A 17,181-nucleotide genomic window follows, 5' to 3' on the forward strand; every position below is an offset into this window, starting at 1 on the left:
TTCATAATTGATCATGAAATAACCTTTTAAATCATTTAAACCAAGTGTTTTTATATTTTGGATTAGTCAGCAAAGCCATGGTAACTACAGTGCTGTTGCTACAGTTACTATAGTGCAGTGACACAAAAATGAATACGTTACCCGTCGAGAGCATATCAAGGAAGCCATAACACACATGTGAGGTGTTAAAAACAACTTCAGCCTCATGATTAAAACGGCAAGGACAGTGAATGCTAACAGTTGCAATGTGTGAAAAATCAGCTGTAAAAACAAAACAAAATGATATTTTCCCTTTATATATTTTTAAATTAATATATATTAAAACTATTATCATTCATTAGGACAAGGATCTTTTAATTTAGTAATAAGTCTGGTAATATTTATTCATTCATTCAACAAAGATTTAGCAAATGTGTATTATATGCCACGTACTATTCTGGGGGCTTTGGATACAAGAGTGAACAAAACAACAGTGAGCAATTTCTGCCCTTGTGAAGCTTACATTTTAGAACATTTAGTAAGGAAAGACAAAAATAGTCATGGCAAGTAAATGAATCCATTATACAGTCTCTTAGAAAGTGGCAAATGCAGTGAAGAAAGTGGAACAGGGAAAGGGGACTGGGAGTGCAGGGTGTGGTGTGAGGTTCCAGTTGCAATTGCAAGTAGGACAATCAGGGAGGGCCTCATTGAAGAGGTGGCATTTGAACAGGCCCCTCACAAGGTGAGGAAGTAAGCCACAGAGACACACAAATATGGAATGCTTCACAAATTTGCGTATCATTCAGTCAGCAACAAAAATTGTAGCAAAACATAATCTAGATTATTTTTAAAGTAATGGAATTATATATATAAATATTTGTACTGATGAGTAGGACACCCATTTTATTAAGACCGGGTTCCACTGAGCAAAGGTTTCAGACAAAACTTTTCTAACAGACATATTCATAAAATATCAACCAATTCTTCACTAGAAAAATAGACAAAGAATTAATGCAACCAAAATTTAATACATATTAACTAAATATGTTCTAACTTGCTAATATTCAAATTAAACATTAAAGATAATAAGATATTTTCACCTATAAAATGGAAAAATATTCATACTGTTAAAGAAGATGCCTTGAAACATACACTAAAATAATTGGTACATTTCTGTAATTTAGCATTATTTATCAAGATGCTACAAAAGAGCCAACTCTTTTGACTTAAATTTCCATTCTAATTTAAGGGAATAATCAAGACCAAAAAAATGCCTGTACAAAGATGATCACTGAAGTGAATTTTTAGCAGCAAAAATACTAACAACCTATGTGACCAATATAGAGGAATAAGTAAGTTACCACATTTCCCACATGCATACAGCCATTAAAAGATTACATGTTAGTAGATTATTTAATGGCATGGAAAGTTTTCAATGTGTATAATTATGTACATACAAAATTATTAATTTTGTGAAAGCCAGCTATGTGTATATATACATGCATGTGTGGGGTGGAGAAGGCTACAAAAATATGTACCTAAAAAGTTAATAGAGGTTATTTCCCGAATGGTGATTTTTCTGAATTTTCTAACACTTTTTAAACACGTGTTATTTTAGAATTAGAAATATCTGATTTATGTTTAAAACAGAATGCAAAGCTGTGTTTTTCCTTTTTAAGTAAATATGTTCACTTAAATGAATTTGTTAATTTTTTCATAATTCTTGAATCCAAAGTTGGGATGTGGAAGATTTATTTCAAAATCAATCCTTCATTTTTCTTTAGTCAAACTCCTCTTTGGACAAAGTCAGGGGCATGTTGTGGAGGGAACAAAAAAACATCAACACACTTCACACCTAAATAGGTCTTTTTGGTTAGGACCATTAAATCACAGACTGGTAGATTACATGGGCCATCTTCTTTAATCATCTATCCAAAGCAGGGATCTCTTCTGTAAATCTATGAACTGGTTATTCACTAATTCCTGAAAAAGAATATGCCATAGAAGTGCCTATTATAATTATGGATAGCTGTAAATGTTAGAAAATCTTTCCTAAGACTGAACCAATGTCTCCCCATAATTTCCACACCTCTGCAACTGCACAAAATTAGTCTAACCCATTTGCACATGACAGTTCTCTATTATCCAAATGCTGTACTCATGACTTTGCACTAATCCCACCTTCACCCTTAGAAAGCTTTCTATTTTTAAGCTAAATATTCAGAAACTTGGATCATTAGTTCTGTGGTGTCAAAATTCTGGTTGCCTTGCTCTGGACATGGTACAGATCGCCCATGTTTTGTTAAAATGTGGCATCTAGAAACAGACTACCATAGATGTGGTTCTAATTTATGAAAGCGTACATCTGACTTCTCCCAACATGCCTTCCTTTGGTTATCCTGAGCCACAGGATGAGACTATCATCGTCTCTCCAAAATCCCATCACTTGTACTCTTTTTCCATCACTTCTACTTTAGCACCAACTGCTCATATGACAAGAATTAAATCCAAAGGAGTAATTCTTGACTTTCCTCTATTATCTAAAGGCTGAAAAGACTCTGTTTTCATATGGAGATCTGAAAGATCCTCACCATTTCCTTATATTCCCTGCATTTTTTTTTTTTTTTTTTTTGTGGGGGAATGACACAGAACGACCATTCCAAATGGCACCACTTATGTTTGTTTTCTATTGTTATCCACATGCTCTAACCACTCTACTCACAGGCTACTGACTTTCCATGGACCTCTCTTGCCATAGTTATTTTATCTCCTATTCTATCAAATAGTTTTCTTTTTAACTACTAAGTAGAAGACAGAGGGCTACAGTCAAAAAGCACAGTCCAAAATCCTTTACTACCCTACCATCAATTTGTTAGTACCTCTTTCCACATAAAAATTACTAAGAAAATCCTCACAACATCTTTTAGAGGCTGGAAGCAAGGGAAGAAGAGAAGCTCAGGAAACTGTTCACTATCCATCCTTGATATAAGTGAGCCCAACTGGGTAAAGTATAAGGTAGCAGCTCCCAAGCATAAAGAAAACAAAGACTAAATGTAGAAGGCCAGTCCAAATGGCAGACTGTCCCTGTCAAAACTACCTTCCACCACAGTTGTGGAGATGTCTTAAAAACATGGTAGAGATACCCTTCACTGGCACAGTTAACAGAGGACAGAGTATTAACTGGAGCCCCAGAGGTCTTGGTCCAGAAGGTATGCAAGTTTAAAAGTGGGCATGTACACAGTGATTAACTTAACACTAAGCATTATTGTAACTCTCTTACATATAACTCATTTAATCCCACAGCCACCATATGAGATAACTATTGTTATTACTGCTGTTTTGGTTGTTCCCAAAAAGATGTAATGTAACTTGGCTATGATCACACGGCCAGTAAGTGGAAGAACAAGGATCTGGGGCCAGCCAACTCCCAAGTCTGCTTCTTTAACCACTACACTATGCTTCCTCTCCAGACAATAAAGTATTCAACCACATGGTTCTATTAGTCTGAGAACATAGAAGTGTACAGACCCCCCAACATATATCACTCAATCCATTTTTCAAAAGAAGTAATTCTTCCCTGAAATTCTGATTATCTTTTAAAAAGCCATCCTTTCTATGGCCAACAGGACAAATATATATCTACAACGCAGATCTGATTATACCTAATCTCTTGCTTAACAACAAAGTCCAGGATAGAGTTCAGCTTCTTTGCATACAAAGTCATCATAGTCTGAACCTATGTCATTTTCTGCTACTTCTTGCATTTTCTATGCATCAGCAGTCCTGATTTGTCTGTAGCTCTGAACATAACGTATTACCTTATGCCTTCTTTGTACATGCACATGCTTTGACCTTGGTAAATTCCTCCTTTAAGGTCATTAAAAAAAAAAAATCTGTTCCTAACTACCCCATCTTCTTCACACAAATTTAATCACTTCTTCTGTACTACTTTTCTACCTACTTCCTTTGTCAAGGCACATATAATTATCTGTTCACATTGCTTGTCTTCCTCCACTACACATTAAATTCCACAAAAGCAGGGACCTGGTGTAGAATAAGCACATAATAAAGATTGAACTGATTAGTATGCAGAATTAACATAAAAAAATTAAAATGGGCAAAATAAGGATAAATGGAGAAATGAAAGACAATAAGAAAGCAAAATTAATGTGAGAAAAGAAGGCAGAAAATTAAGGAATATTGTGTTTCTAAAAAGCAGTGGGAGCACTGGGTATTATACACAAACAATGAATCATGGAACACTACATGAAAAACTAATGATGTACTGTATGCTGATTAACATAATAAAAATTTTTTTTAAAATACATAAAGTTAAATGAGAAAAAAAAAGCAGTGGGTTTAAAAAAATAAAAAGCAGTGGGTTTTAAATACCATACAATAAATATAAAGTATGAATGTGCACTGTTAAGTAAAACTGGGCAATGTGACAGGACTGATGTGCGTAAGTGCAGTTCACATTAGGTGGTAGCATGTGGAGAATGATTAACAGCAGGGACTCTGCTGCCACATGGCCTAGGTTCACAGGCCTTGGTTCCACAGAGCTAAGGTCCCTTCAGCTTTGTGACCCTAAGTTACTCAACTTCTCCATGCCATAGTTTTCTTTCACCTGTAAAATACATAGAATAACTGTACTTACCTCAACGGGTTGTTGTGTGAATGAAATTATAACTATATGTAAATCACTTCCCCAAAAGCCCTGCACATAGGAAGCCGTAAGTTCTGACTACTACTTTGAAGGCACTGGAAGTGGACTGTTAAGTGTTCAAATGCAAGCTTTACTACAAACTCGTGGCAGACCTGAGGAAAGTTATTTAATTTCCGTAGGTCTCTATTCCGTGGCCAAGACCGCTTTGCTTTTCTTCTTAGACATGCAGCTAGACTCCATTTCCCAGCTCCCTGCAGTCAGGTGTGGCCGTGTGCCTGAGGTCCGGCTGAGGCCAGGAAGCTTACATTTCCATTTCCAGGCCCAGCCCTTACAAAAGCTCTAGTGCATGATCTTCTCTGTGCTTTCTCCTTCGCTGCCTTGCTGCAGACAAGCACATCAATCCTCCAGGGCAGAGTCTTCCCTGTTCTTTCTCCTTTGCTGACGTGATGCAGACAAGCACATCGACCTCAGAAGCTACACACTGCAGATGGCCGAGCTATAAATGGAAGGAGTCTGGGTTCCTTAATCACTGCTTGTTGGGAGGGCCACCCACTAACCAGGAACTCCTGGTTTCAACTTTATGTGAGCAAAGAATCAAACTTTACTGAGTTAAGTCCTTGAAATATTAGTGTTTATCTCTGTTAACAGCTACTTTCTTCTAATTAACATAATTTTCTGATTTGCAAAATGGGAATAATATTACGAGAATTAAAACAGCACAGTACATGGCACATAGTAACTATTAAAAAATATTTGTTATCATTATAGACTGTTTTTATTAGGTCCAAATTCAGTTGCCCTCTCTTGTAAATTTGGCCTTTCCTTTAAGACTCAAAGTGCTTTTACTTAGGAAATCATATTTCCGGCCCCTGCTGGGCTTTCTCTTCATATGCCACAAAATAATTTAGCACCATATAAAATGTTGTCTTATTTGTTTCATGTCTCTGTTGAAAAATTATCTGAGGGCAGGAACACTGCTATACCATCTTCTGTATCCTGTAACACTCTAAGATTGTAACAGATTGCCCATCAAGTCTGGGTGTGGCCAAAGGCCACCAGGCACAGGGCCACAGATGTCTGCCCCGATGGGCTGAGGCTGACGAGCTCAGTGGGTCAGGAATTAACACTTTTATTGTTGAACGAATAAATGAATGAATGAATAAATAAAATAACTTAATTATGCTCCGTGGTCATAAATGAGCCTTCTGTTTTTCAGAAATCCTGACGACTATTCAAAAACGATGAACACATGGGAAGGATCAGCATTTATTAGCCGTGCGGAACCACTGAGCCAACTGCTGACAGTGCATCCGCAGCGAGTCAGTACCTTTGTGAGGTATCCTTGAGCTAGAATTTAATACACAAATACAGCAGAGATTAAAATGAAAGTTTTACCTCACCATGTTCAAGGAGGTGTTTTCTGAAATAAAAAACATTCTCTATTTACTGAATGTCCATTATGATTACATATATATAAACTTCATTTATTTGTTCTTAAGTTTAAAAAATTTGATTCTCTCTAAACTACTCAGTAACATAAAAAATATTAGACAATATCACTAAAAATTATAGCAATTTGAAAGGCATGATTACATGATTTACATAGGATTATGTAAGGTATGTAAAAAAGCCATGCTTTGGTTAAGATAAAATAGGTTTTACTGATTGCTGGAGATTGTACCTCTAGAAGGATTTAAAGAAAAATAATTTCTATGAAATATTCAGCCAAGTAGAATATATACACTGCTTTAGATAAGTACTGCTGGACTTCTGGGTTGCTTTCATTTTTTACAACTATAAGTACCATGAACATCTTTGTACATAAAACTCTGAGCATCCTTAAGTGTTTCTTCAGGATAAATTTCTAGAAGAAAAGTGACCGGGTAAAGCATATAAATATTTTTAGTTCTACAAAAATGTATGTCTAAAGAACCTACTGAGCTCTAGGCACTGTGCAGTGAACACAGCCTGAATAGTGTCGATGTTGTTCTCCTCTTAGCCTGCACGTTAGACTCGTACAAGAGGTATGGACTGCCTGGTTCATCGTTCCATCGAGAAGATGGAAGACTTTGGTTTTATATGCATAAATCCATATTCTTCTACTATGGATTTTGGGGTTGGAGAGAAAAGTAACACAGTTCAAGTAAAACACTAAGAGGTAAGGAAGTTCAAGGGCACACAAAGATCCAGAGATCTTTGTTTTAAAGGCTAGTCAGGGGAGAGCCTGTCAGAAAAGCAGTACAATCGCCAAATTACTCTGCCTCCATTGCAGCTTGGCCCTGACTTGCCCAGTGGAGGGGGTGGGGCAGGGCACTTCTCATCTGTCCTGAAATCTACTGGTCACAACGGGACCCTGCGGTGAGCCGCTGTGTGCAAGGGAGGACAGGCCCTGACAATAATTGCTGATGCAAATAAATCTAGTAGCTAATTTAAAATGTGAATGCACAACCAAATCTGCAAACATACAAATGAAACAGATAAATTGATAAAAGAGCAATAACAGATGTTCAAAAAAGAGAGGCTAAAGCAAAAGATTAAGAGAACCAACAATTCTCTGAGGTAAAGGAAGATGTGAATGTTCAGATTAAAATGTCCCATGAATTAATAAACATACAAAACACACACACTCATGTGTACATATGCACATGCATATCTCAAACTCCATAAATTTCCAGAGAGCAAAACTTTATATAAAAGTTCTCATCTATAATGTTCAATGTTAGAAAACAATAATTACCTTAAAAATGCTGGAAAAAAACCCAGAAATACCTAATAACCAAACCATCAACTTAATGTGAAGGCGAAGTAAAGGTGTTTTTCACGTAAAAAAGCACCGAGCAACCCTTGGGAGGGAGACACTGCGGCACTACCACCCAGTAGGAGCTGCTGGGGCACCACTCTGGAACCTGGGCTGCCTGTCCCCAACAACCCCGGGCACAAGCCCCGTGCGGGTCAGCTAGAGAGACATAGCTGCTCTGCATATGCCAGCATTTCCGACCCCACACACCAGGGCCTTAGGTGTGAAACCAATGCTGCAAGCTAGCCAGAACCCCAAGCCCGCTGTTACTTTCTGAGTGCCTGCACCCCAGACTCCAGCTTTGTGGCCACTTGATGCATACCCATGTCCCACAAACTGTCACCACTGTGGGCTAGCCAGGGGCCCACATCCTAAAGCCATTGCTGCTCCATGAGTGCCTGGGCCATAGTCCCTGAATCCATGGCTGCTCCATGTACGCTCTCATCTCAGGACCCAGGTCCACCACTACTGTGGGCTAGCCAGAGCTGCTGGACCCCAGAGCTGCCACTGCTCTGCAAGCACACGAATTCCAATCCCCATAGTTGCTCCATGGGCACCCATGTATCAAACAACACCGTCACCACTACAACCAGGGCATCCATAAGATGAACCCAGTGCCAAGGGGGATCCCCTTGGCCATGACACGCTCCATGGGGGAAAGACTGGGTGGTCCCCGGCAGCTTCACCACTGCAAATCCTAACAGAGCACCACCATTACAGGTATCCACAGCCTTGGTCATCGAGGAGCCCTGCAATCTTCATTGATGCTAACCTCGCTGATAAAGTTGCACAGGCACTATACTGCTGAGCCTTCCCCAGGAATGGAAACAGCACACCTTACCCAGCTGGCTCTTTACACCCACCTGCAGGTGAAAGTCTTTCCTCACCAAAACTAGTCCCTAAAGTCTGAAAGAGGTGATTGCTCCATCAAATGTGAAGACATCAACGAAAGGCTATAAGAAACATGAAAAATCAAGGAAGTATGACACAACCAAAGGAACACAATAATTTTCCAGTAACTAACCCCACGGAAATAGAGATCTGTGAATTGCCAAAGAATTCAAAATAATTGTTTTAAGAAAGATCGGTGAACTACAGAGAATGTAGACAATACAGTAAAATCAGGAAAACAATCCATGAATAAAACAAGTTTAACAGTGAGCTAGAAGTTATTAAAAAAAGAACGAGAAACATCTAGAGGTAAAGAATACAATGAATGAAAATGAAAAATGCAATATACAGCATTCCATCCAACAGCAGGAGAATACACATTCTCCTCAAATGCACACAGAACATTCTCTACAATAGATCCTATGTTAGGTCACAAAACAAGTCAACAAATTTAAGACTGAAATCATATCAAGTATCTTTTCTGACCACAACAGTATGACATTAGAAATCAATAATAGTAGGAAAGAGAGAAAATTCACAAATACATGGTCAAAGAAGAAATCAAAAGAAAATAAAAAACACTTTGAAACAAATGAAAATAAAAACACAACATACCAAAACTTACGGGATGCAGCAAAAGTTCTAAGAGGGGATTTTAAGTGATAAATGCTTACATTAAGAAAAAAAGATTTCAAATAAACAACTATACACTTCAAGGAACCAGAAGAACAACAAACTAAGCCCAACATTAGTAAAAGGAAAGAAGAAACAAAGATTGTAAGATAAATAAATGAAACAGAGACAAGAAACAATAGAAAACATAAATGAAACTAAGAGCTGGTTTTTTGAAAAGATAAACAAAATTGATAAGCCTTTAGTTAGACTAAGAAAAAAAGATTTAAATAAATAAAATCATAAATGAAAAAGGGAACATTAAAACTGATACCACAAAAATACAAAGGGTCATAAGAGACTGCTATGAAAATTATACACCAACAACTGGATACCCTGAAGAAAGGACATATTCCTAGAAACATACAACCTACCAAGACTGAATCACGAAGAAATAGAAAATCTGAATAGACTTAAAACTAGTAAGGAGGTGCACCTGGGTGGCTCAGTGGGTTAAGCGTCTGACTCTTGATTTCGGCTCAGGTCAAGATCTCAGGTCGTGGAATTGAGCCCCACATCAGGCTCTGCATTCAGAGTGAAGTTGGCTTGTCCCTCTCCCTCTGCTCCTCGCCCCCTGCCACCCCCACTCTCTCTTTATCTCTCTCTCTCTCAAAAATAAATAAAATCTTAAAAAAAAAAACTAGTAAGGAGATTGAATCAGTAATCAAAAATCTAAAAAAAAAAAAAAAAATGGAAGACCAGATGGCTTCACTAGAGAATTCTACCAAACATTTAAACAAGAATTAATGCTAATCTTTCACAAATTTTTCCAAAAGATTTAAGAGGAAAGGACATGTTCTATCTCATTTTACAAGGTTAGCATTACCCTCATACTGAAGTAAGATGAGGATGATAAAAGAAAAGAATATTGTAGGCCAATATTCCTGATGAACATAGATGCAAAAAACCTCAACAAATACTAGAAACCAAATTCAACACGATTTGCCTTAAAACGATCGTGTAACATGAGCAGGTGGGATTTTTATCTTTGCAATGCTAGGCTAGTTCAATATACACAAATCAATAAATGTGATATGCCACATTAAAAGAATGAAGGATAAAAACCGTATGATCATCTCAGTAGACACAGAAAAAGCATTTGACAAAATTCAAAACCCCTCCATGATAAGAACTTTTAACAAATTAGGTACAAAAGGAATGTACCTCAACATAATAAAGGCATGTATGACAAGCCCAAAGTTAACCTCATACTCAATGTTGAAAAATCTCAAAGCTATTCTTCTAAGATCAGGAACAAGACAAGGATGCCCACTCTTACTATTTCTCTCCAGCATCGTACTGGAAGTCCTAATCCATTCAATTAGGCAAGAAAAAGAAATTTAAAAAATTATAAAGGTAGAAGTAAAACTATCTATGTTTGCATATGACATGATCTTATATGCAGAAAACCCTAAAGACTCCATCAAAAAACTGTTAAAACTAATAAACGAATAAAGTTGTAGAATACAAAATCAACACACAAAAATCAGTTGCATTTCCACACAATCACAATGAACTATCTGAACAGATCATTTAGAAAACAATCTCATTTATAATAGCATCAAAAAAAAAAAAAAAATAAAGCACTTAGGAATACATTTCACCAAGGAGAAGACAGAACTCTACACTGAAAACTGAGAGACACTGATGAAAGAAACTGAAGACAACACAAATAAATAGAAAGATATTCTATGTTCTTGGTTTGGAAGACATTGTGTTAAAATATCCATACTACCCAAAGCAATCTAGAGATTCAGTGCAATCCCTATCAAAATTCAATGACATTTTTCACAGATATAAAAAGAACAATCCTAAAATTCATATGGAACCACAAAAGACCCTGAAGTTCCAAGAAAATCTTGGGAAAGCAGAACAAAGCTACAGGTATTACACTTCCTGATTTCAAACTATATCACAAAGCTACAGTAATCAAAACAGTATGGTACAAGAATAAAAATGGACACATGGAACAACGGAACAGAATAGAGAACCCAACAATAAACCCATGTATATATGGTCAATTCATCTTTGCTAGGGGCACCAACACACAATGGGTAAAGGATAGTGTTTTCAATAAATGATGGTTGGAAAACTGGATATTCACATGCAAAACCATGAAATTAAACTCCTATCTTACACCAGTCACGAAGATTAAGCTGAAGTGGATGAAAGGCTTAAAAGTAATACCTCAAACCTTAAAGTTACAATGAGAAAAAAAAAACAGGGGAAAAGTTCTTTGACAGGGGTCTTAGCAATGATTTTTTGAATCTGACACCAAAAGCACCAGCAACAAAAGCAAAAATAAACAAGTGGGATGACATCACCTAAAAAGTTTCTGCACAGCAAAGGAAATAATCAACAAAATGAACAGGCAACCTATGGAATGGGAGAAAATATGTGCAAACTCTGTATCTGATAAGGGGTTAATATCTGAAGTAAATAAGGAACTCATACAACTCAATGGCAAAAAAAATAAATAATCTGATTTAAAAATGGGCAAAGGACTTGGAGAGACATTTATCCAAAGAACAGGAAAAATGCAAATGTACTCAATATCACTAATAAAGAAATGCAATTCAAAACCACAATGAGATATCACCTCACTCCTTTTAGAACGGCTATTATCAAAAAGACAAAAGACAAATGTTGATGAGGATGTAGAGAAAAGGGAACCCTTGTGCATAGTTGGTAGGAAAGTAAACTGGTACAGCCATTATGGAAAACAGTATGGAAGTTCCTCAAAAGATTAAAAATAGAACTACCATATGATCCAGCTATCCTACTCTTGGGAATATATCCAAAAGAATCAAAACCCATATTTTGAAGTGATATCTGCACTTCCATGTTCATTGACGCATTATTCACAATAGCCAAGATAGAGAAACAACATAAGTGTCTGTTGATGGACAAATGGATAAAGAATATGTGGTATATACATATAAGCAATGGAATATTATTCAGTCATAAAAAAGAAGGAAATCCTGCCATTTGTGATAACATGGATAAACCTGGAGGGCATTATGCTATGTGAAATAGGCCAAAGAAAGACAAATACTTTATGGTATCACTTATATGTGGAATCTATAAAAGAGAAAAAAGTCAAACTCAGAAACAGAATAGAATTATGGTTGCTGTGGGTGCATAATGGGGGCTAACAGGGGTGATGTTCATCAAAGGCTACAAACTTTTAGTTATAAGATGAAGAAGTTCTGAGAAACTAATGTACAGCATAGTGACTACAGTTCATAATACCATATTATATAAAGTTTGCTAAGAGTGTAGATCTTAAGTGTTCTCACACACAGAAAGGTAACTTTGAGGTGATGGATGTGTTAGATGTGTTAATTAACTTGATTGTGGTAATCATTTCATAATGTGTATACATATATATATCAAATCATTGTGTTGTATGCTTTAAATATATTATTTGGCAAAAAATGAAAATTATGAAAGAAAATATTTGGAAATAATTTAATGATTTTGATGTGGGTGTTTCTAAGCAATAAATTAACACAGAAAATGTATAGTTGTGACTGTATAGAAATTTTAAACTTCTATCAAAAACCATTAATAAACTATAAACTGATATCCTAGAATAAATGTTATATACTTGTAATAGGCAAAAGGTTACTGTCCATAATTTAAAATATCCCACACATCAATTTTCAAATGGTCAAGAAATGTAAATATGTCACACATATTTGGAAGATGTAAAACTTCACTGGTGAAGACTGATAAAATGAGTTCCTTTTTTTTAACCTGTCAGAAAGAAAATGTTAAAGTTTGATAATACTGGTGTTCACACTCTCAGCGTAAGTTCTCATTATTTATCAAATTATAAATATTCATATTATGATCTAGCAGTCCCATTTCAAATATTTTGAACACTAAAATAAGTATGCAAAGAAATATGTACAGATATGTTCATTACTCTTAGCACTGGTTGTTATGACAAAAAGATAAATATAATCTTAACACCCATCGCTGTGGGAATGGCTAAATACTTGGTAATCACTCATTATATGATGAACAATAAAATGTGGAGACCACTACAAAGTGTGAGGAAGATCTAGGCAGACACCCAAGATACGCTATTAAATAAGAATAAAAAGTTACATAATAATACTGATTCTATTTTTTTAATAAAAATATTGTGTTTTTGGAAATGTTTTCTAGAATGATACATACAAACCATTTACAATCAGCACCAGTGAGGAGTAGATCTAAGGGAGAGAAACACTCCCTCTTTTCTTGAAATATTATTTCATCTGTATGCATTACTATATGCATGTATTATTTTGTAATTTAAAAAACTCCTCTACACACACACACACACACACACACAAGGCTATCACTTTTAGGAATGTAATCACCTCCTTATTTTGAGCTAAATATCTTCCACCCTTTGGTCCCCTTGAGTCTGTCCTCTTCTACACTGTACCCTCTCAAATATTTGAAGACAGCTGTCATGTACTTCTCAATCTTCTATTATTCAGTTAAATATCCCAGGTGCCTTCATGCATTCCTTATGTGAATAATTCTCAGAGCTCTAAAAACACTCCTTTTACAATGTCAAGGCATTTTCCTCTGGGCTCCATCTGACCAGAACAAAGTAGAGTGGGTCTATTAAGCCCTTTGATTTGGATTTCCACAAATAAGATTTAACCATTTCAACCATAAAGTTCTATTAAGCCCTTCTGACAACCATATGAAACTGTCAACTGAAAATATAAGCATGGAGTACGGGGCTCATGGAATCTCTCTGTACTATCTTCACAATTATTCTGTAAATCTGAAACTGTCCTAAAAAATAAACTTCATTAATACATCAAATTTAATCATATATCTACAAGTATAAAATGTAATTTAAGATTTTCCTCATAAGGAAGTTTTCTTCACAATCTCTCAAGTCCTCTAGCAATGTGTGATTTGAGTTATGTTTTTCTCACATAATTTATGCCAGTGAAGTTAGTGACTTCACTTAAACCACCAAAAACATGTGATACAACAAATGGTTTTAACAAAAACGGCAGAAAAACTATTTCATGAATACACAGAAAAATAATTATATTTTCTCTGAAAGTTAAAAAAAAGAATTGCCAAAACAAAACTTTAGCTTACTTCTGTTTATGGACTTTAAATTCTAGTCATATATTAAAATTAAACTAAATTGATTTGAACTTTGAGTTAATTCAAATAGAAATATCTCCAAAACAAGTCCAAACACCTAAAAGAGATATCTAAGAATAATACATTCTTTTTTTTTTTAAAGAGAACATCTAAGATTGGTTCATGTCTCCTTTCTTAATCAAAATGTTGGTTTAATATACATTCATTTGATATTACAGTAGTTATTTATTAACTGAATATACTATGATTTAAAAACAATTATGATATAATTACCTTAGATAAGTGTTTGCAGATAAGACATATAAAATATCACGATAAACCTGTGAATAGAATAAATTAAGCTTTTCTAAGGAATTATGTGACATTTAACATGCTCTGATTCATTAACATAAACACCCTCACTAGAAAGAAGTGTTTTTATTGTTAAAGTGAGTCCTCAGTAACACTTTAATCCCATCTCTGCCTCAGGCAAATATTTTCTTCAAGTTCTAAATTCCTCTTTTATTAAAAAAGAAAGAAAGAAAGAAAGAAAGAAAGAAAGAAAGAAAGAAAGAAAGAAAGAAAGAAAGAAAGAAAGAAAGAAAGAAAGAAAGAAAAGGGTATTGGGGTAAATCTTTTTTTTTTGTACAATTTTTTTTTATTTTATTATGTTAATCAGCATACATTACATTATTAGTTTTTGATGTAGTGTTCCATGATTCATTGTTTGCGTATAACACCCAGTGCTGCATTCAATACGTGCCCTCTTTAATCTTTAAGGTCCATTTCAACTCTAAAATTCTAAGCTCTTACATGTGGGCAACTCCTTATTAGAATTGAAGTTTATATTTTACTGGGAGGGAAGTGGGCTGAAAGTGGGGAACTGGTTTCCACCAAGGAGGCAGCTTCTTCCATGTACTTTCAGAGACTATTTTATCTTAACCTTCCAAGCAAGGTAGTAATCTCTCTCTCCTTCCCCCCAACTCTCCCTCGCCCCACCCGCCCCCCTCCTCCCACCCACGCCATTTATATTCCTGCTTCACTAAAGCTTCTGATTATTATAAAATTAGCTCTGGCATATCTTCTTCCCTGATCTAGCTCAGCCAGAAATAACCCCTGCAGAAGGTCAAAGAGCACTTACCACAATGTACCACATGATGGTGAGGGAGGGACAGAGGGAGGAGTGAAGGGGAATGTGGGGGCTTAACTGGGCCAAAGAGTCTTTAGCTTCAATCCTAGGCAACTTAAAGGTAGAGTAAAACATTTACAAGGAACTTCAAGTTTTACACTGTGAACAACAGGTGGTTTATAACTTAGAGATAAACAATGAAAAAATACATAGTAAAACTTGAATTTTAAAATGAAATCTAAGTTTAGAATTTTTAATTTCTCTCATTCATTCAAGAGCATTTTTTATGGATGAATGTTTCAAGTGACACACATGAGATTCTGATCACTTAGGCAAGCAAAAAGCCTATTTAGGGGTTTAGTTAATAGAATATATGCGCTTATAGGAGTTTAAGATTCAGTAATTTCACAGAAAAATCATTCAATATGCTTTTCTTCTTTCTTCCTAGAAGCGATTTCACACAAGTGAAAAAGTAAATGAACATCAGAAGTATTCTTGAGGTAAAAAAAATAAGCCACAATGAGACAAATAAAGAAAGAGAAGGGGTTTATATGGAGACAGAAAGGTGTTAAGCTTTAATAGCTGCAGGGATGGGGACATGTCTGTGTGCACACATGTGTATACACACGCAGCAAATGCACAAAAATGCCTGTTAATGCATATGCATGGTTTGAGCTGTGGTGTGTTTGGGGACTAGTACTATGTTTATGAGTCGTGGATCTTAATTAAAAAAAAAATAGTAATAGTAGATCTAGCTATCATCTTCTCCCATGTTCACTATCTCCCCACTGGAGTTAATTCCTGCATTAGCTCCTCTAAGTGGAGCCTTAAAAAATAGCACCATTTGTCATAATGGAATAGAAAGAGGCTAGTGGAGAGCTAGGTGGAGCCGAGGGGACACTGGGTGTAGTTGACCCATTCCTTCTTACTACCTCTATTCTCTTTCCAAGTGGTCCCTAGGGAACTGGATCAAGGGAAAAAGCACAGAGATGTAGAGGCAGATGCCTTTCTCACTCATAAATTATTCACATTTTATGTGCAAACACAGGAATGAGAAATGTGGGAGCTGGAACTATACAGAGAAGATATGCAATTTGACTTTAAATAAAGAAAACTAGTTTCAACAGGATCACACCTGGTAGAGTAGTAGAGAAATGTTGTTACCTACTTGAAGGTATAAAATAAATACATACTGACTTAAACAATATAAAGATAGTTCAAAAATGCTAAAAACTAAGACCCAGTGTCTTTAGCTAGGCTTTCAGATACACCACTCCCAGACCAAGAAAACCTGCCAGAGGTATTTTAGAACGTTATTCTTTCTCTCATAATAATATTTTCTTTCGTTGGGAAAATAATGAATACATAGACAATGTTTTAAAGAATATCTATACAGATTTCTCCTGTGCATGTCTTAAAATGGATCAAGACTTCCTTGAATGTCCTTTATATTTAGAAGATACCGAACTGTTGTTTTCCTTTCACAACACCTATGACAATTTTAATTCTTTAGTCGTTTGTGTGATTATTTGCTTAATGCCCCTGCACCCCCACTGAGACTGTAAGTTCCAAGATAGGAGCAGGCCTGTTTTATTTGCCCCAGTGGACTAACACTGTGAATGTAGTTCATGGTACATAGTGGGTAACTAATAAATTTCTTTTGAAAGAATAAGAATATCATTTCTGATGAGGCTTTCTAAAAAACCCATGTAATACTAAATAAAGAGAGATCTGAATAAGAAATTTTTTTTAGTGGGTATGGGATCATCTTAAAAATAAAATGGAATTCCGAGCTATTAGCATTAATCCACTTTAGTCCTTATCTTGAACCCAAAAGCAAATGATAAAATATTTTAAAAATACCTTTTTAAAGATAAAATAAGTAATCATCATAACAACTGGAAGCAATAATGTCTTTGTGTATCTCAATGGAGTCTG

The 17,181-nt window shown here is 35.7% G+C and overlaps 1 protein-coding gene across 2 annotated transcripts in view; it reads right to left on the minus strand.

The window, feature by feature from the left end:
* DPY19L2 (dpy-19 like 2) overlaps positions 1-17,181 on the minus strand; it is a 91,278-nt gene that overhangs the window by 14,758 nt on the left and 59,339 nt on the right. For both annotated transcript variants that reach the window (XM_036101048.2, XM_078059453.1), the window contains 4 exons: positions 17,107-17,178; positions 14,409-14,455; positions 6,041-6,065; positions 142-261 (listed from right to left, as the gene is read on the minus strand). In XM_036101048.2, the coding sequence (XP_035956941.1) occupies positions 142-261; positions 6,041-6,065; positions 14,409-14,455; positions 17,107-17,178 (264 nt within the window). The remainder of the gene's footprint in view (positions 1-141; positions 262-6,040; positions 6,066-14,408; positions 14,456-17,106; positions 17,179-17,181) is intronic.

This window comes from Halichoerus grypus, chromosome 12 (genome assembly GCF_964656455.1).
Source record: "Halichoerus grypus chromosome 12, mHalGry1.hap1.1, whole genome shotgun sequence".
Taxonomy (NCBI): domain Eukaryota; kingdom Metazoa; phylum Chordata; class Mammalia; order Carnivora; family Phocidae; genus Halichoerus; species Halichoerus grypus.